Here is a 21,882-nt window from a genome sequence, read left to right on the forward strand (position 1 = left end):
ATGCGAGGAGGTTCGAAGGATGAGGCCCCCCGATCAACGCCCGCAGGGGGCACCGAAAGGCCCCCGGGGGGACCGGGGCGTATAAAAGCGCCCGACGAAGCCACCGGAGAAGACAGACACATTTGGTCTCTTGAGTCAACCGTAGCCGCAACAATCATGCTGGTAAGTTGTGCCACATTCCCCGAGAGTCTTGGTCTGTCGTAGGGCCAGCGTCTGTTCCCCCTTGGATTATAACGGTGCCCGCCTCGTCATCCTGTTCTGCCACGATGCTTCGAGGATGTACCGGTATCGCGATCGGGAAGATCCGGGCCCATAAGATTTCCCGAACAATAGCGCTAAGCTTGGCTTTGCAGAATAACCACCGGTGAGGCAAACAGTTGAGATGGGCAGAGGAGAAAGTTCCGGGAAAACAAAGGCTTCGGCACGTCTTCGGTGTTCAGAGTCGGCTGCAAGAGCCCCCTAAGAACCAGGTTCGACTCAACCATAGTTGTAAGATCGTGTTGCTCTTCCACTACTCGGGAGCTTCGGAACATAACTTACCACTGATATAACAAAATTCAGCGCTAGCTCTACATCAGAAAGGTGTAGTCACGAGCGCGGTAATCAGTTCTTATATAGTTGACAACGTTGCCAGCAGATGAGGCTTTCGACGGGATTAAATTGTACGAGCGCGACCCGAGCCGTCGAAGAGAATTAGGCATCTCCATTGAACCCCAGTCTCAACTTTCCCTTCTAAGCTTTCTTTGACGACTTGGTCGGAGGCTGCCGTGCTGCATCCACGGATTAGAACGGTGTGGCTTTCATTCTGTCCGGATCGTTGAGCGATGACGGTGCATCAGCGATGTAATACGCAGGGCGATGATCCTCCACAAACGAAGGGCATTAAAAGATATGGGTGTCCGACGACCACCCGAAAGGCTGAGCTCGCTTCTTGCGCTGTACTATCCGGAGAAAAGAACTTGGTCGAAGATGAGCAATCGCGAATGCCTTAACGAGTACACTTCCATTAGTGGGGCTGCGCACCTAGTGGACTGCACCTAGGGCGCAGAGGGGTGCAGAGCCATCGGAATTACTCGTTCGTAATCTTCTTTTCAGAGGACACATTTCGTACCCATATCTTCAAAGAGACACGCAGGTAGATTTGGAAAATTGTGAAACAGAAATTAGTAGGTGTTCTTGAGTAGCATTCAGAACATTACTATAGTTTCTCATCGGCAAAAAAGGTTCGAATCACTTTAACACTATGGCTACTTAAGTGCAGTCACTAGTAAACCAAGCTTTTGAATCGAGTTCTGGCTGTGACGCCGGGTGCCCTAATGAAAATAAGAAAATTTTCAAGGGAAGCCGTACGAACATCTACGCGCCTTATTCGCAGCGCTTGCGACATGGACAATTAAGCGTCATAATTTTGTAAATGAACGACTTCGCCCGTCCAGTTGAATCGCAATTTTGGTACGGCTTGTAAAGTGTGTCACATTTTCAACTTCTGATAACATGTATTCCTTTCCATGATGACCTCTTGCAGAAGCTCGCCATCTTCCTCGGCCTCGTCGCCACCTGCTTCGGTGGATACGTCGGCGGCGGCCTCGGCTATGGTCTAGGCCACTACGGCCTCGGCTATGGTGTCGGCCACTACGGTCTCGGCTACGGCCTCGGACACTATGGCCTCGGCTACGGTGCCGGTTACCACGGTCTCGGCCACTACGGTCTCGGTTACGGCGGTTACGGCGGTTACGGCTACACCGGCCTCGGCCACGTCTTCGGTGGTGCCGTCGCCGCCGCTCCGGCAGCCGTCGTCCACCACGCTCCTGCCGTGGCCGTCGCCCGGCCGGTCGCCGTCGCCGCTCCCGTGGCAGTCGCTCGTCCTGTATTCCATGCCGCTCCCGTGGCAGTCGCCGCTCCAGTTGCCGTCGCCCGCCCCGTCGTTCACGCAGTCGCCGCTCCGGTAGCCGTCGCCCGCCCCGTCGTTCACGCAGTCGCCGCTCCGGTAGCCGTCGCCCGCCCCGTCGTTCACGCAGTCGCCGCTCCGGTAGCCGTCGCCCGCCCCGTCGTTCACGCAGTCGCCGCTCCGGTAGCCGTCGCCCGCCCCGTCGTTCACGCCGCTCCCGTGGCCGTCGCAGCTCCCGCGGTGGTTGCTGCCCCGGCCGTCGCCACCGTCCATGCTGCTCCCGCTCTCGCCGTTGGAGGCTACGGCCTCGGCTATGGCTACGGCGGCCTCGGCTACGGCTACGGCGGCCTCGGTTACGGACACGGCCTTAGCTACGGTCTCGGATACCACGGCCACGGCTATGGTCTCGGCTACGGCTATGGTCTCGGTGGATTCAACTACGGCCTCGGAGGACACGCCTACGCCGTCTACAAGAAGAAGTAAACTACTGGAATGGTAGGTGAACAAACAATTCAGCCAGGCCATACCATCGACCCTACAGAGTATCATGATTGCGCGGGTAACCAATTGCTTGCCGGGCGTTGATGCGCAATTATTATGTACTGCTTCCGCGCTTGTTTGCGCCCAATTAGCCAACACGATTTCATTCATCTTTGCCCAGCTAGCTAACGTAGCAGTTTGTGTGGAGCGCAGCCAACCGAAAGTATCTTACAAGCGATCGCGCCCGAGTGAGCCGTTGCAGCGTCAAGGACGCACTTAACGTAGCCCGTGGCTAGCCGAATCGTGTTTCTTGCAACATAAGCACACGCTAGTAGAAGAAGAAGAAAGCGAACGCGTTCCGGTAGTTATTGAACCCCGAGGAATCGCCCCTTTTGTCAGCTTTCTACTTCGATATACTTCGCTTCGTATACTTCGCAAGCAGCGCTGTCGCCTGCATGTAGTCTTGTCAATATTTCACACCTGCACATTTTCTTGTCAGTGTTACATAGATGGATGGTGCAAGCCTAAATCGTTATTCCGTCGGAGAGATCACAATCCTTGAAGATTTCCTTTGGCAAACGTAAATCTAGGAACTTTACAAGAACAACCACGCAGAATAGTCGAGTTCTTGTACAGCACATGGATACGCTAAAGAAATGACCTCATCATTTTGTCAGTGCTCTCCATTTAATAGAACAGCCGGATGACATATGGATTTCACAGCAGCTAGGTCATAGGTTCGAAGGCCCTGCGAGTTGCAATGCTCTTTCTTGACAGGGTAACTTTTGGTCTTTTACTTTCCATAGTCGCACATGACTTAGAAGTTTTTTTACTAACCACTTATATGTAGATTGGGACTTTGATCCGCCATAAAATGTAAAGAAAAAAGTGATGAAGAAAGAATATGTGTGCTGAATCCACAAACATTTTGAGCTTTTTGAAGAAGATTGCAGTTTCATAGCATGGTACGAGTTTTCCGAACTAACACCTTTTCTCTTTAATTGTATTTTTTGCAGAACCAACACCGCGGTACTATATCACCGGGCTCCCGGATGTTTCAAAGACTTCGGTAGTTCCATCAGAACCGGCGTCCGCGGTCACGCCAGAACATCTCCCAAGTCTTGAGGCGTCGCAAGCCGTCCGGGAGAGCGGCCATGTCTTGAACGCGCACCTTTCAAATGTATAAATTTTCCCATGTCAATGTACACGTCTACGTTCTGGTTGTCATATTCTTTTGCTTTCTTCTTTTGCAAATACAACCAGAGTCTCGTGAGATTCTGCACGCCAATTCATGTTTTCAAGCGTCGTGAATTACGTTTCGTAGGCATGTTAGGCGTGCCTGACACCGCAATATGCAAGAAATTGATACAACGATCTAGAAAAGACGAACACAATTCTGAGTGAAACCAATAATTGGGTGACATCTCGCCTGGCCTGGAATTGATTCATATTAGAAACGAACACAACTGACGGCCGACCAAAATGGTGCTGTCGAAGTGGTTAGACGTTTCAACTTTAACAAGAAAGCCGTGTTAACAAGAAAGCCATGTGCAGCCGTGCGGAGCAGACGGCAGCACACAGAACACCATTTTAGTCGCTCTTCTGTTATTTGCGTTTGTAATACAATTCTGATACAATTGTGTAATACAACAGTACGTCCCCAGGTTAACCAGTGATGGCCCCCCTAAGAAAATTGTGCTTCCAGAGAGCGCGTCAAACCCTGATGCTGCACGACAAGCATACATACATGTCCTCGTTGGCTGATGCTAACAGGTCAAATCCAATAACGCTTCAAAGCAGAGTGAATGCTAAGGCTGATGCTCGACGTCGCAGAAGCTTCGATGGCCCTAATGCTACTCGAGCTCTTCTTCAGCGCGGCGAATGTTTCTTTCTGGACCGGCAGACAACGTAAGAATTGCGCAAAAATATTACAACGCGTAGCGTGTGTAGGCGCCGCATGCTTTGTATAGAAAAACAGTGTTCAAAAAAAGGCTAAAGCAGTAATCCAGTAAGGATTACTCTGACCGCGGAAGCGCAACGGGCAGGCAGTACAAAATGACACTTGATGAACGTTTATGACACCTGTGATAAAACCTGAGCATTCGATATTTGAAGGACTTTTTGAGCGAAACTTTCCAATCAGGTTAGCATATCAACTAATGCGTCTGTAAATGCCGATGCACAAGCTAACCGGTGCACCAGGGCAATCAGCCAACGGTGTCATGAGCTGGATCTGCCTCCAGAACCTTGTACAGGAAGATAAGGTAACGTATTTCTCGCGTCGTATTTCTCCATATTATGAACTCCTTTTCCACCATCACGTACCTCGAAAAGTGAGCCACCTTTCAGAGGTAGAGCATCACCATCACCATCATCTTGATTAGTCAGAAGTGAGTACGGTTTACAGGCAGACACTATTGAGTATCCTCATCGTATATTATGATGTAACCGGTCGTGGAGATCCCCGCAAGCCGATCAAGTATGCTCCTCTAGAGATGAAAAATGCTGTGGCTGCTGTCTCTTGCATGCTTATTTCGAGTTTCATGAACGGATAACCTCTACACGTTCGTTGATTATGATATTTGTTGGCTCTAGTTGTGAATTGACTGCTGTGAAGCAGCTCTGCATTGTGGCACCCACTGGCGAGTTACAGTAGGCTTAGGTCATACCATCTGACGGGCACGTCTCTGCCCCTCGTTTCAATCTTCTCGCAAAGAAGGTTACTGAATGGCGTCTCGGTGTGTCCGAACCACGCCCTCCCCAACGCCGACCCTTTAGCACAATACGCCCGAGGCATCCAGTTATCGAGATTCTTGTTCGTTTTTTTCTTCTCGCCCGTTTCTCCTCCTTCCACAAGCAACTTCCGGGAAGGTCGGACTGAGCGATGAAGGCGGTGGCAACGCAAAGTGTATGAACGGCAGCATTGTTCTGGTAATAGAGTTCTTAGCATAGCGTCCGTGAGGGCCGTCTACGACGCACGCGAGCGCATTGCGCATTGAGGTGGCACGCCCTGCGAAAGAGCATTAGAACGCGCACGCGGTTCTGAGCACGAGGTCGTGGGTTCGAATCCCGACAGCTCTGGACTTATTTCTTTGGGGCAGAATGCGAATGCGCTAGGGGTTGGTGCTTTGGGTGCGCTTACCAAAAATTAGGCAGAGCCCCCTAAGACTGCTTGCGTGTGGGAATTGGAAAGCATTATAATCCTGTGGTAAAATGTGTTTTTTTTTTCACCCCAACGTTCCTTGTCCGCGCAAGATCTCACCTGTGCTCTAACTGCGCCTCGCGGGCTCACTTGCCCGCGAGGAGTTCCTAGCCGCCGTCGGCGCAAGACACTGTCTGACGGCCACTTCACGAAGCCATTAAGAAGCCCACATGTAATCTCAGAAATACTTTCCTGTTGACGAATTAAATTCATCATGAAATATTTAGCTGTGCACAATAGACAAGGACACAGCGAAGGTAGACACATGAGCGCTTACTCACAACTGTTTATTTTTGGAAAGAGACAGAACGTAAGTGCACCAGCTACCTGCACTGAGCGTGAGTAAAACGAGTGATCAGTATACACGGAAACAGATTACAAAGGTTCAAGCAGTATTCAAGAATGCAAATTATTTGTCAGTGATGTCTGAGTGATGCATTTTTCAGCACACCTTTTTATATGGAACGTTGCTGTTGTTTCACGTGTTAGTTTGTTTTTATCTGAAAACAAAATATCAGTGTCAAGAAAAACCGGATCACAAAGACATAACTTGCAGTGGTTATACAAGTGCGAATGCTTTTCTTTTCCGAGAGAAGTTGATATTCTTTTCGACGGTACGTCCTATGTATGTGTTGCCACAGGTTAACAGAAGCCGGTAAGCAACACCTATTCTGCATTTTGTGAATTTTTAATCTTCTTTAAAACCGCAGCTGAATTTGCTGCGGTTTTTTGGAAATACTTTTACTTTTTTGGAAATAGCTTGGTACAGTTTTTGCATCTTGTGAGAAGCGCTGAAAACCACTTCAACGCCATACCGACTGGCAACGTTCTTTAGCCCACGGGAAAAATAATGGACGTAAGGCACAAACCGCGAGGCGCTTCCTCTCCGTGCTATGCCTGTTCCTTGAATCTGTGGGTTGTCTGGTCAGCAGGAACAGTAACAAAAACGGTAGTGGCTGCTGTTTTGAGGCAGCAACAACCGCCGTTCTTGTTATTGTTCCTGCTGAGTAGAGCTTTTTTCCCCTCGAGTTTCCCACGCCGCGACACTGGTGGAGGTGCGGGTTATTGCGACCTGCTGCTCGGAACTCCTACTAGGACCCGTACACACAGTCCGACGAATCAACCTCGCGTCATTACTCTAGTGCACCGATTCCGATTCCAGTGCACTGAATTCCGGGCCCATTCCTGGAATGCCTGGGCCCGGAATTCACCACCGTTCCAGCTCCGACCAGCATTGAAATTCCTACATTGGCGAATCTGTCTCCTTCACAGATGATGGCAAACCTTTCCCAGATGACTTTCCAACATCCTCGCATTCCGGACATCCTTCGTGGCGATGCACTTGAAGACATTTAGTGCTGGCTTGATCAGTATATGAAAGGGTAGCTAACGTCAATGACTGGAGCGCTGGACAAAAAAAAAAAAAAAAAAACTGGTGCACGCTTATTTCACACTAGAAGCAAGCGCTCTCACGTTGTTTCAGAACAGGGAAGCGTGCTTCCAAACGTGCAAAGACTTTGGACGCCAGCTCCTGGATACATTCTCCAGTTCCGACCGGCGGCATTATGCGCAAGAGCTTATTGAAGTGCGCTTTCAGAAACCCAACGAAAGCTTCGCCATGTATGCTGAGGATTTGGCCCATTTATTTCGCAAAGCTTACCCTGATATGCCCTAGACTAGGAAAGTGTGCTATCTCATGCGAGGAAAAAAACAACAATTGTTTGCAGGCCTGGTACGAAACCCAGAAACCACGGTAGATGAATTCATAAAGGAGGCCACTATAATCGAGCGGGCACTTCAACACCGATGCCGGTACTTAGACCGCCTGCAACTAACACACGGATGAGCAACGCCGCTCAGAATGCCACCACTAGCGAGAGCTCTCTGCGAGAGCCGATTCGCAAGATACTACGTGAGGAGTTACAAACCCTGGTTCCTCCTTCTACAGAGCCAGCAGTCGCTTCTGTGGCCGAAATCATGTGCCAGAAGCTGCGGCCAACCTTTCCATCGCCCACGCTGTGCCCCGAAATACGCCCGTTGCGCTATGCCGATGTGGTTCGTCGTCCTCCACCGCCGACAACGCCGTTCCATCCGCGACCTGTTACCACTGTGATAATATATTGCACGCGGGAGTGGCAAACAAACATATGAAAACAGTGTGCCGTGCGGTGGCGAAGAGGACACCGACTCTTGGCCAATACCCATAAGTGGGTATGTACTTTAAGGTCGTCATCATCATCATCGACACCCATTGGTGAGCGTCGACAGTGGCGCCTCGAAAAGCGTGGCTCGAGAGAGCGTGGCCCGTGGCGTGAGCAGCGCGCGAGGTTCGGCGTTCGACGGCACAGGGCTTCCTCGCTGGGCCTCTGGCCCATAGGAGCTATCGCCGCCCGCGTCACTACGTCTGCACTCCAATCAAAGCTAGCACCAGCTGAGAGGTCACCTCGTCAAGGTCTTCCGCTGGGCAACTGGTCCAGGAGAGCTGGCGGTCCTGAGCCTGGCTGATCGAGCGTTCGGGTGAGCGGCCACGGGGCTACCTCACCAGCTGTGGACGTGACCTGGTGGGCTGCCGCAGTGTTCTCCGGAACACAAACCCCGCCATCGGGTAACCAGGCACGGGGAGGCTCCGGTACATCGACTGTGGCGCAGGGCCACCTGAGCTCCACGAGGCGATCTGACCCTGTAGTTAGACCCTGCTGTCCAACCAGCTGTCCGACAGTGCTGTCCGACACCGGTTCCCCGACGTCTCCGACATGGCAGCAACTACTTCTACATGAACTGTAGGCCGACTACCTTTTGACTAATCTATATTAGCTGTATATCTCCTAGAACATATTTTGGGAAACTGTTGTATATGTGCTGTTTTAATGTATTACGTGTGTCCAATATACGTCTGATGTCTGTTTGTGCTTCCGCGTGCTGCTTCTATCTCTTTCTGGAGTGATCCTGCACCCAATAACATCACAACCACTCCCTCGTGACAGCGGGACCAGCGGCTCGCCGAACTGACATGTGGCGCACTGCCGACCGTCGACCACTCTGCTTCTGCTGCGGGGAACCGGGCTACATTGCCCGCTGCCGCCCTCATCTAGAAGTCGCGTTTGGAGGCTTTTCACGTCCAGCTTCCCGGCGCTTTGAACACGAACGTGGACTAGATTGGACAGAACTGAGGCAAGGTTTTGCCTTATTTCACCTTTGCATATAACACCGTTCGTCAGGAAACGACTCGTCTTATACCATTCAGCTTGGTACACAGTCGCGAAGGCACGGCAATTTTGGATGCTACTGCACGAGTGAAACGACATCCTTGCAGATGCTGAAGAATTTACTCAACGTGCTGAAGAAGCCGGACAAGTTGCACGTGTACGCATCCGCCACCTGCAAGACAAGGATACAACGCGATACAATCGTCAGCACAAATCCGTCGCCTAAACACCCGGCGGGAGACTGTGGGTATGCATACCCATATGGCGTCGAGCACTTTCTAAAAAAAAAAAAAAAAACTGCTAAGGTGATATTTTGGGCCATACATAGTGATCCGATGCCTGAACGACGTGAAACAAGAGGTCGTACCCGATAGTGAAAGTCGTCCGCGGCGCCGCAAGCAGTGGTGCATGTGGTGCGCATGAAGCCGTACCTATATTGACACGACTCATGTTTTAATGTTTCGTGCAGAAAACACCTCAATCCACTTTAATCGACCTTAATCTACTTTAATCCACCTTGGTTTAATCTATACCAGCCTTAATCCACCTTAGGGCGCGTTCACATTGACACATTCGGCGTCTGGAGCGGCGCAGAACCCAGTTTGGCGGCGGCGAGATCCGCCGGAATAGCCCTTTTCGCGCTGATCGGTTTTGAACCGATTTTTGCGGCAGCTGCCGCCGGATTCCCTCACCGCGGACCAATCGGAGCGCGAGTAATAAATTCGAAGATGGCGGCCGAGTCGAGGCCACATCGAGGTATTCGATTTCCCGTAATTGTTGCCATGAATAGCAATACATCTCAACTTACTCTCGGTAGTACTTCACGTCGTGATCTCGCAGAAGGGGTAGTCGTTTAGTGGCGTGACCAAGCTTTTCGCGCTCTTGCAGAGCAGGACGAACCCAACACCGCCGCTGGCGTCGGCTCCAAGGTCGATCCATTTACCTTGTCGGCTCTCCGGCGAATGCTTCTGCGCGTCATGCATCGCCAGAAAGTTGCTTGCTAACAGGCCTAGTGGTACTGCCTCTTCTTGCTCAGGGTTTATCGTCCTTCTTCTTCGTTCTGGGGTTTTACGTGCAAAAACCAGTTCTGATTATGAGGCACGCCGTAGTGGAGGGCTCCGGAATAATTTTGACCACCTGGGGTTCTTTAACGTGCACTACAACGCAAGCACACGGGCGTTTTCGTTGTAGTTGCATGTAGCAATGAGGCACAAAAAAAAAAAAAAAAAAAAAAACACGACCTCTACGCGAGCGGAGATAACTGCGCAGTTTCGAGACGCGGGAACATCCGGGTATTCCCGCGATTGTTAGGAGGTTAGCGCTTTACACCGCAGACGGCGCTTTGTCGCGTTCCGGCGGCGTGGTGGGCAAGCAGTGTGAACGACGCGAATTTCGGCGGCAGGAGAATTGCGTTCGCTGTAGACGCCGGATTCCCCAGTGTGAACGTGCCCTTAGTCCGCCTTAATCCACCTACTCCACTGTAATCTCCCCTGCTCTAATCTATACTAACCTCAATCCACCTTAATCCATTTTTTCCCACTGAAGTCCACCTTGCGCTAATTTGTACCAACCGTAATCCACCGTAATCCAGTTTATTAAGGCTAAAGCTTTAGATGGCTCATGTGTCAAAAATCTGACCATTCGCGAAATTCAATGGCACCAAAATTGGCCACCAGCAAAGGTCGTGTGTTCGAATGCTTCAATTAACTCTACCTTAATTAAGACGAAAGTAATTAAGGCACTCGAACCCAGTCTCTTTTCAAACCCCCCACGATCATTAATTGGTGGGAGACGAAACCACGACGTTTGGTGTTACTTAATGCAAAGATAACTGGGCGCAATTATTTAAGATATAGTTAATTAGGCACTCGAACCCACGGCCTTTGGTGGCAGAAAACAATAGGAAGTTACAATGCATTCGAATGAGAATGTCAAGTAATTTATTGCATGTCTCGTGAGCGCGCAGGCTTTCGCCTTCATCTTCTTTAGCGTCTGCTAAAGGGACTGTCAACTTTTTTTCAACCTTGCTCTAATTTGTACTCACCTTATTCCACTTTAACGCACGTTGCTCTAATTTGTACAAACGTTAATTCACTTTAATTTCCACGTTGCTCTAATTTCTGCCAGGCTTAATCCAGCTTCATGGCCTGCTTTCTTTCTGCAAGGACTGTATAGTATGGCCGCGACTGTATGTATATACTTCTTGCGGCAACTGTAGTGGCCTACTTTCTTTCTGCGCGCACTGTATGATATAGCCGACTATTTCACGTTAATTCACTTTACTCGACCTACCTTCTGTATTACTACTGACGTCATACAAGACGGTAATGACGTCAGTATGACGATAATTTTGTTACCACTCGTTGCGCACGACACCTGGATTCTGGCTCAAGAGACATATAATGCTTTTGTATTAAAATCAACTGTACATGTATGTATCACCCATGTGGACTAACGTGCTGGCCTATGTCCAGATGAACTGTTGCAGCATGCGTTTTCAATCCCGGAAAATTTCCTCTGTCGTCGTTACTGTGATGGTCTCTACATGATCCATGGAGCTCATCGATTGGCGATATTCCTCACTCCTTCTTCGCATGCAAGACAGATGCTATCCTATTCGACCACAAAAGTTGCTCAAAGCAGGTCTCTATTCTTGACGGAAATAACCCTGAGAAGTTTTCGACATTGCAGCGCGCAAGCCATAGTCGTGAAACATTTCATTAACAGCGCATGCATTTTATCTTAACTCCTCTGACAATTACGTAAAACCTCCATAATTTAATTTCACTCTTTTCACAATTAAAGAGGTTCTCAACTGCCACTCGAGTTCGTCGAAAAAACTCCGTCGCATGTCTCCGCGCGAGGGACACGTGTCAATGCAGAGCCTAGTGGGGTTCCGTGGTGTTGGTGTTGTTGGTGTGGTGGTGGTGGTGATGGTGTGGTGGTGGTGGTCTGGGTTGAGAGAGAAGAGAGAATCGTAAGTAGGTAACGTAAAGTTGTTATTATTTTACGAAAACCGCCCACCATCCTGAAGTGCCGCTCACACGAGCAGTCGCTTCCTCAGATTTTTCAAGGCAGCGCCTGAAAAAACTGCTCACAATCGTCCACCCGGATGCCAGAGTGGCAAATGGCAACGGTCCCAGGCCACTTCCAGAGTGTGGCCTTACCAGGAGGGAACGCGCAACGTTGCTTCGACTGCGCACGGGCTGTGTCTGGACGGCGGCGCGGCTGCACGCCAAGGGACGCTCCACATCACCGGCCTGCGAACGTTGTGGCGACCCCGAGACCCTCGAGCACCTTCTCTGTGCTTGCCCAGCGCTGGCACAGGACCGCTCAGGGGTCATCGCTGCCTACAGGCAACAGGGTCTACCTGCTGCGACAACCAGCGACCTCCTGTTCCCGTCGCCTCCCCACCTCCGAGCTCTCCACAGCCTTTTGGAGTTTGTGGAACTGAACGGAATCTCCGCCCGTCGCTAAGCGCTCGTCCCTAGCAGGCCATCGCCTCCATCACCAGCCTCCTCCATGATCGGATGAGACTCTTGCTGCTTCTTCTTCTCTTCCCTTCCTTTCAACATCTTTATCTCCTTTTTCCCCTTCCCCTGACGCTGCGCCGTGCTCCCTATTGGGCAGCAGAAATAAGCGTCACTTTCTTCTTCAATAAAATCACTACTACTTATTATTTTACGGGCTCCGCGGCGGCGGCCTCCAGACGACGACGCTTGCTCGCCGCCGCCTCTCGTTCCCGTACGCCGGGGTCCGCGGCCCGACGCTGACGTGTCGCAGCCGCGTGTCGTTCTCGACTCGAAGGGTCCGCGGCCCGACGCTGACGCCTGCCCGCGGCTTCTCGTGCACGCTGCTCGGGATCCGCTTGTCGATGTTGACGCCTGGCCGCGGTTTCTCGTTCACGAAGTTCGGCGTCGGCAGCCCGCTTACGACGCTTGCGTTCGGCGTCGGCAGCGCACCGCCTCGCCGCCTTGTCTTCTGCCGCCGTGGACGAGGACGATGGTACGATGTCTTGAACTGGTGCTTCGGCGCTGATGTTGGATTGCGTCGAGGTACTAGTTGAAGGTCTTGCTTCCATTGCTTATCAACTGCGACCGCCGACGAACGCAAGAGAAGAGAGCGCAGGAGTTGACGAGTGGAGCCCGCGCCAACCCGCTTTATATTCCTAGCGCGCGCGTTAGAGGGAGAGGGGGTGGAGAGAGGGCGCGCTATCACGCCAGCACCTGCTGTTGCTACGGTGCTTGCAGCGCCGGAGCGCGACTCAACTACGACGCTTTGCGCGCTGCACATGTGCTGCAAGCGTGATGAGGGAGATGAGGAGTGGGGGAGAGGGCGCACCTGTGCTCGAGCTGTTTCGGACGGACGGCGCACGCTACATGTGAGTTAAAGAAATGCTCTGCATTTAAAAAAATTACACCATCTTCCTGTAGGGGAACCCTGAGTAGTATGCGAAGCAGCCATGGGGTCGACTCAAGGTAGTTTTATCAGCTGTATAAACTTGGACATGCAGCAGCACCAGCAACGCGCAGAACTGTTGTCGACGCCATTGGCGTTTTGCCCGCGTTCGCACCGAACGCGCGCGGCGTTGGTGACTGTTGCCGGTGCCTCCGGGGCGCCTACCGTCGCGCCTCTAACCTAAGCTGCTTCGCATTATCGCGCGCGGAGCCGCAGGTGTTGCCGTTCGTTGCGCAATCCGGAGACGAGAGGAGGAATGCCGAGAGGAGAGGAGATGAGACAAGGAGAGGAGGGGGAGGAGGGAGGAGAGGAGATGAGACAAGGAGAGGGGAGGAGGATGCTCATTCGCAGTAGGGGTGTGGACAACGCACGGCGGAGGGAGGGAGGGAGTGACATAGCCCCGACCATAAGATGCTTCGCATCTAAAAACCGCCCAAGCACTACGCACAGATTGTTAACCAGCGAAGCTGACACGTCCGGACCCGTTGTTTACCAGTGGGTTAATCCCGACGCTGTATTGGAGCAGTAATGTAGAAAGTTGGGCTAGTTGGTGATTGATCATCATACCGTATTGGTGGAGCAGCGCACTGACAAGGACAAAGTGGAGAGACACAAGAATACACGACACTCGCTGCTGGAGCGTTTCGAATTATTGGATACATGTTTGTGTTTCTAGTGGAACGCAAGCGCCAATGGCACGCGGATACTCGAGATATCGAACGCATGCGACAACGGCGAGTCCAGGAAGCGGCGTTGCGGGCAGAGAAGCGTCAACGTGGCAATGGCGGGAAGCCGTTCGCCGGGGCCAACGCCCGCTTTCGGCGGGAATTTCTCGAGCGGAACTTTGGCTTCGGCTGGGACGAAGCGTCCACGTTGAAATTGCGAAGTGGAACTCAAGCGCCAATGGCGGGCGGATGCTGCTAACCACGACGCCGAGCGAACGCGAGATATCGAACGCATGCGACAATGGCGAACCGAGGAGACTGCGTTGGGGCCAGAGCAGCGTCAACGTGGCAATGGCGGGAACACGTTCGCTAACGACGTCACTAACGGCGATGCCAATGGCGCGCGCGCTTGGGTGCGACTTAGAGAACGACGTAACTGACGGCGCAGCCAACGAACGAACGGTTCACAGGACGAACGGTCTTTCGTTTCGCCTAGCCATATACGTACAGCTTTCGCTGTAAAAATCGGGGTAGCTTGCACTAGTGGCGCAAGGCTAAAGACACAGCGTAGCTGATCGGTTCCTAGCTGCTCCTGGCTATACGAAGTGTTGCTAAGTTATACGAGGTAATGCCAAGTGATGCTAAGTTATACGAAGTGTATAAGCATTTCCTCATGGCCCGTGGCATCGGGGAACGCCTCGCGAAGCACTTGCAGTCCGAGCACACGTAGGGGAAGTGCGGCAAAAGCTATGCACAGTGTATGGGTGGCGCGCAGCAGACGATACGCCGGGATGAGCCGCCGCCACAGGCGCGTGCTGCAGTCACGGACACCGCGAGCGTTCGGCGCTAATGCGGGAAAACGGAGAAGCGCGGATGGCGTCGGCAGCACCTCCGCGCGTGGCCTCGTTGGTGCTGCTACAATTTGTTTTTCTCTCTCTCACTCTCATTTTCTCTTTCTCTCTCCCGAGCATAGCGCGCGACGCTCCGCGAGGTGGTTGCTAGGCGACGCACTGGCAGGCGGCACACATCACCGCCGGCTTTAGCAGCTCCGCTGTTAAAAACTGAGTCCACGTCATATCGTACTCTGCTGTGACCATAGCCAAATTTCGCATTCGTGCGTCGCGCGTAGATCTCGCTAGCGGTCCGCGAAGTCACCTTTCTCTCATGCGCTCTCTTTTCAACAGAAGCCTGCTCCTCACTCATTTCTGGACTCTTTATTTCGTAATATAGCGGACTCCCACACGCGGCGGCTATTGGCCAATAGCTACATCAATCAACAAGGTGTTTGGATCAGTGCGCTTCTTCCTGCTGTTACTGTGGTCACGTGATTTATTGACGTGCAAACGTCAAGGAACAGCGAGGAACGTCATGCAAGCGTCGAAAAGCGGCGGGTGACAACCAGCCAAAATTCAGGCAAGCACAAGCTCGGGCCGCGTGACTACCACCAACACTGTGGCTTGCTTGCTTGACTTGCTTTGTCGTCGTCTTGTCTTCTGCATTACATTGGCCCTCAGGGAATAGCGTAGCCATCCTGGCGACTTAAGGCGTTGAAAGTATAGCGGGGTCATAATAGGGCTTGAGGCGACTCACATAGACGATTTCTCGACCACGACGACGTAAGTCTTGGGACGGTGTCAAAGGCTCAACGTTATAATTGACTGGAGATGTCCGAGCGAGGATGCGGTAGGGCCCACGATACCGGGCCAGTAATTAAGACGAAAGTCCAGGAGTAACGCGGAGGAATCCAAAGCCAAACGAGGGCACCGGTCGCGAAAGTAGAGAGATGTCTGTCGGTGTCATGCCTTAGCTTCTGGTGACTTTGGTCCTCGGTTTTCAATGAACGGGCCCATTGTCAACAATATTCGGCGTACCTGGCAACATCTGAAATTAGAGCGTATTCAGATGAATAAGATGTGTAGGGAACAATAGTGTCCAGCGTGCATTATGGCCCGCGTCCGTACAAGAGAAAGAACGGCGAGAATCCTGTGGTCGCGTGCGTAGCAGTGTTGCATGCATGTGGCGAATGGAAGGAGAATGTCCCAATTGGTGTGGTCCGATCTGGTGTAAATTGTCAGCATATCCCCGAGGGTGCGATTAAAGCCTTCAGTTAGGCCATTCGTTCGTAGATGAAATGCAGTTGTCATGCGATGAACGATCTTACACTGAACGAGCAAGGCTTGAATAGCATCAGACGAAGTTGCGCAAGATGAAAAACGCACCGTCTCTCGCTGTGGCTGTGGGCAAAGCTGCACTCTCCGTTTAACGCGTGAGGTGGTCCACACCGACAATTATCCACCTATTCCCAGAGGTGGCGAAGAAAAGCGGGCCGTTAACGCGATACCGACGCGGTCAAATGGACGGGCCGGGCAAGGGAGAGGCTGAAGTGCACCGGACGCGAGTTGTGGTGGAGCCTTGCGCCGCTGGCAGGCAGTGCAAGCACGTATGTACTTGCACACAAGTGTACACATTCCGCGCCAGTAGTATTGCTGACGCAGGTGGTTGTAGGTCTTGAGAACGCCGGCGTGAGCGCTTTGCGGGTTGGTGTGGAAAGCAGCGCAGATGTCCGTGTGTATGTGGCGGGGAAGCGTATACGGAAAACATATCCCACGCAGAAGGGGGGCGCAGAGCTGCACGCCTATTTTATCTCGCCGCAGGCCACTTACGCCAGCATGGCGGCGCCCAGCGCAACGTTGGCTTCCGAGACTTGAGGTTACGCTGCCCCTTTTTTATTTCATTCTTTTGGATCTCTCTTCATCAAGGACAATGTGTGAGAAAGGGTGCGCCGAAGGACGGGAAAAGGCAGACCATTGTCACCTGCCAGACTTGTAGGCACAACTGTGGCTGCTGTCAAGGGATCGATGCTATTCCTAAATAAACGCATCACTGTTTTGATGATCCAAATATAATCTCACTATCAGGGAGGGAGCAGTCTACCTGACTGGAGCAGTATCTTTTTTTTATTTGGGGTGTTGCTACGCTGCGCTCCGCAACACCGCAATGACCGCCGCTTCGCGTCGGTGCCCGGCACCACGGCTTCCGCCGCGGCACCGGGCCACAAACGAGAGCAATATCCGGTGCGCAAGAGCGGACACTCGCATCGTCGCACTTTCACTGCGACCAAAAAAAAAAAAAAAACTTACCGTGTCGGCGTCATTGTTGTCGCCTCAACAAACGGGCACCTTCATCCCGCAGTCTTGTTCCTTTTTTTTTTCGCTGCGAGCGTGCCTACTTTCGTCGTTGAAAACTTAAGCGACGCGGCTTTTCGGCAGCAAGGCGTGTAGCGTCGTCAATGGCCCGCGGGCACAACCCCTCTGCGAAGCGTTTTGCACAGCGTTTCTTGAACCATTTCAACTTCCTTAGTTCCTTGACGGGGCTTCCTCGCGTACGCCACAAATGGCCAGGTGATGCGACCAGTGTCCACCAGCGCGGCGTGTTCTCCGTTCCAAAGCCGGCGGTGGGAAGTCAGCGTCGCGTAAACAAACCCCAATTCTCGGAAGCCAGCGTTGCGCTGGGCGCCGCCATGCTGGCGGAAGTGGCCTGCGGCGAGAGCCAATAGGCGTGCAGCTCTGCCCCCCCCCCCCCTTCTGTGTTTTCCGTATACGCGGCGGGGTACCACTAGCAGCCACCTCCGGCCATCAGACCAGTAATTCCGCCGATAGAGGAGATCGTCGGGAATAGCGAAATGGGCGGCTTGGCGACGTAGAGCTCTTGAGGCGGGATAAGCTTATGGATCAGTAAGGAAGTCAAGGAGTTGACAAATCCACGCATTCTTGCGTTGCTCCGACGATATGTCTGCGAAGTCAATAGGCGACAAGGGAGCCGAAGAAGCTGACGGAGATGCCGTGTCAGACGCTAGCGGCAAGCGGGACAGCGCATCAGTGTCCGAGTGCTTGCGGCCGCATCGGTACACAACACGAATGTCGTAATCTTTCAGGCGAAGCACCCAATGACCAAGGCGTCCCGAGGGATCTTTCAGCGACGAGAGCCAGCATAGAGCATGATGGTCCGTGACGACGTCGAAAGGGCGGGCTTAAAGGTACGGACGAGACTTAGCCAAAGCCCAAATTATGGCGAGGCACTCTTTCCCAGTGACGGAATAATTACACTCGGCTTTCTTGAGGGTTCGTCTCGCGTAAGCAACGACGTATTCTTGGTATCCTGGTGTTCTTTGAGCCAATACTGCACCATGGAATACGAACAAGGTGAGTAGGAAAATCGCGCGAAAAAACGACGATGCCTTGCGCGTTTCTGGTAAACCCTCTTGACTTTCGGCTATTAGGGTTCGGCGCACGCTTTTTCCGTTTTGGCGATGAAAGCAGCAGTTTAACTTGTTTCCGGATTGTTGTCGGTGTATGAGTTGAAGCATCTCTCGTCTTGCGGAAGTGAATGTGCAACCACCGCCGGCCTTATTGGATCAAGAATCACGTCACGCTCCGCGGTGTAACTTGAGTGCGCTGCAAGGTACAGTTATGAGGCGTTGAATGCCGCAGTTGTCTCAATAGTCAAAATTCTTGATTCGTCTTTGGGCTCGTCATCACTGTATTTATTTATTTCTTGTACACAACAGACCCATTCAACGGCATTGAGTAAAGGGGGAGGGGGGGTACAATGCAAAAGGTTACCAAGAGAGGAAATAACAATTTGCGTTACATTATCAGACGACGCAGACAAATATTCAGGAAAGGAATGATTCCTGTGCTTACACTGATAAGTAAAAAAAATGAAACAAGTCAGCAGAACCGATGAACATAGAAAGCAACTTGCGAACATCATTACACATTGTGAACAAAAATAGCTTTGCAGTTCTGCACGAAACACATCCCGTTTAGATAAAGAAACAATGTTATCAGGAAGTCTGTTCCAGATTTTTATGGCACGAGGCAATACTGATGAGCTATAATTGAGCGGATGTCGCCGAAGATACGCAAAAAACTATATGGCTATTGCTAAGGCGACTTGACATGCGCATGAGAGCTTGGAGGGGCAGTAAATTGGTCCTATTGTCATAGACGTATTTATGTAGAAGGCAAAGAACAATTTCTTGTGCGTTTAATTTCTAACGGCTGCACAGGATATTCTAAACTGACGCTCGCTAGAAGCACGGCAGCTCAGTGGAGGACGCGGAGGGCTGTGGCGGCGGCGCTGTACGAGCATTCGTTGTAAGGCAACAACTCGGCCGCCAAAATTTCTTCGTTGTACAGAAAAATTCGTTGTATTGGCGTTCGCTGTAGAGGCGTTCGCAATGCATATAGAAGAGACGAATGTGGCAGGGGCATTCGGACTACCTGGTATACAGGTCCTTTTGTTATAAATGCATTCGCAGTAGAAGCTTTCTACTTTACTTATTTGTTCACTTCAACATCTTCAATACCGAAAGGTACTGCGGAAGGCATCGCTGGAATAAAATTACACTATTTCAAAGCCGTTGCTATAGATGGTAAGGCTCAATGGTAGTTTAAAAGTATAAGCTTTGAAGGCGTTGATGAAGGAGATGGTTGCCACCTATGTCGTCTAAAATGAGACAGGTAGGAGGAAAACGTGCGAGAGAATGCTTCCGGTCACTAGTGTTCTTCCGAATACGACACGTGACTCTCGCTCCTGCCAGCTCGTTACCCCGTCCTTTGCATAAGGCTTGGCCAGCAGTCTTTTCAAATAGCGCGAAACTAGACAAACTTTACGAAAATGGGGACGTAGACAAAACCCTGACGTCCAACAAGTTCTTATCTTTCCAGGACAACACACATTTATGTGTGCGTGCACACGCAATTTCACAATCATAAAGACACATTTAAATCACACAACACGGATCGCATGAAAGAAAGCACAGTTAAATCTAAGTGGGCGCTCCACTTACCGTGCATCCCGTCCACCCCCCCCCCCCCCTTCCCTCCAAAAGAAAAAAAAAAAGATAGCTTTCTTATGGAATCCACTGCACCATCTTTGACCTCCAACGTCAGCCTCTGCGGAGCGCACTCCGCAAACTGAATGGTCGACGCTTTACAGAGGAAAATATTCCGAGTGTTTGTTCTCATTCACCATCAACCCGGCAAGCCACGCGTACTCTCATAGCTTCTACAAAAATCCACAAACCCGTGAGGACACTTGTAGACACCCTACGTCTACTACGGTGCGAGTGAACATTCTCTCTTATTCACCACGCTCTTCATTTTTCTTTTAATGCCCCTTCCCCTCTCCCCCGTGCAGGGTAGCAAACCGCACGACCAAGCGGTTAACCTCCCTGTCTTTCCTAGTTTCTTTCTCTCTCTCTCCCTCTCTCTATGATACAGAGCTATGGAAGGTTTACTGGCAGCTCTTTCTCTAGCCGTGGCTTCTATTGTCAATCTGGTCTGGTCACTCACGCGTTTCGCCCATCATTGTGGTGCCATTCGAGAGAGGAGTGAAACCCCAATTCGGAACCGTGCTGGCAACAGTCATCTCGCAAAAAAAAAAAAAAAGCCTAGCCCACACTTGAACCCACTGTTGCAAGGTGAATCCGCTTTATACTTGTCCACGAAATAAGTTCTGAATGTATCCCCTTCAAGCGAAGGTAGCAAACCCTCACCATAACACGCTCCTCTCCCACATCGGGGAGTCAAGCCTGGATTCTAGGCTGCAGAAGAAGAAGCTAAGAGCAGCCACCGCGGCCACTTTTCAACAAACACGTTTATACCACCACCTTGAAGCACTAAGTGTGTAAACAATTGCGAGCGCTTCAGCTAGTCACAGCTAGTCACAAAAGCTGAAGCACTGGTGAAGATAATGACATTTAAAACGTCTCGCGTACATCTTCGAAACACTTACTATTGGACCTTTGCAGCAAGTATGAATAATACGTGTAAAGTATCTCCGTAAAGCGAATTGTAAAGTAGACAGCTTGGTGTGTGCTCTCAGCGCCATTGTGTCGCCGCGCATCGGGTTCACTTCTTTCATTGCTTTTCACAGTGTTGTAGTACACCAGGCACATCTATTCACGTAGCTGCATAGGTGCTTTACAGGTACGTTAGGTGCGAAATAGTTGTTCTCAAATGTGACACTCCCGTAGTGTCACAAAAACTCACCGAAGAATTGAAAATTCTTAACCCGTTGTGCAGGCCGTATCACTTAACCCGTGGTGCAGGGCATCGCTTTCCACGATGCCGAATCGGACGAATCAAACGTCGTGTAACTGAACTATCAGTATGCAGATTTGACGACCATGTCGCGGTGCGGTTACGTGCGCGTGCATTGCTTGCGGAGTGCAGCGCGCCAATGTCCTTAGCTCAGTGTCCGCTGGACCTTGAAATGACCTGCGGGCAGGCCATTTACTTGCAGCGAGAACGATAACGCCGACAAAGAGAGAACAAGAAGCGTGGCAAACACCCGATGGTGACGTGGCCTGTGTCGCCGACACGCGAGCGTTTAAGATTAATTAATCGGGTTAGGGGTAACGAACAGCGCAAGCAAAGGTGATTAAAAAAGAACGACAGAACGACTGTTTTTTTTTTCTTCTAGCAGCTCAGTGGCCGGGACATTCTATAGTTCGAGGTCGCGTGTGGGACGATAAGCGGTGGTGAAGGACATTAACCGATGTTGTCGGGCATGCCAACAGTGTGATTAACCTGCGAGAGCTACAGCTACTTATAAAGACGGAAGTTCGTTTAGCTTAGTAAAAAAAGCAATTATTAAAACGGACATTATATAGGAGGACTACACCCTGTTTGATGTAAGGGTCTCCAAGATAATTTTAGCCTAGGTTCAAAAGAACGCAGAGTCAATCCAGGAGGGCGAGACTAAATACTTGATTTTGGCTATTGTATGAAGCAAGATTTTTTTTTGTATTCTGCCTAATTGCATAATCAGTCAAAAATAATTGATCAGCATTTCAAGTATTCAAGGTGAAACTTCTGATGATACAGTTGTAGAGCGTTGTACGAAACATTTAATTCAGCTGCTTCTATAATTTCCTACCTGCTATGTAATATATACATTTTTTTGCGTCGTAAG

The 21,882-nt window shown here is 51.1% G+C and overlaps 1 protein-coding gene across 1 annotated transcript; it reads left to right on the plus strand.

The window, feature by feature from the left end:
* Window positions 1-2,371, plus strand: LOC119454095 (shematrin-like protein 2). Its single transcript, XM_049667912.1, has 2 exons — window positions 1-162; window positions 1,526-2,371. The coding sequence occupies exons 1-2, from the start codon at window positions 1-3 to the stop codon at window positions 2,369-2,371; spliced, it is 1,008 nt and encodes a 335-aa protein (XP_049523869.1).
* The last annotated feature ends 19,511 nt before the right edge of the window (window positions 2,372-21,882 follow it).

This window comes from Dermacentor silvarum, chromosome 5 (assembly GCF_013339745.2).
Source record: "Dermacentor silvarum isolate Dsil-2018 chromosome 5, BIME_Dsil_1.4, whole genome shotgun sequence".
Taxonomy (NCBI): Eukaryota; Metazoa; Arthropoda; class Arachnida; order Ixodida; family Ixodidae; genus Dermacentor; species Dermacentor silvarum.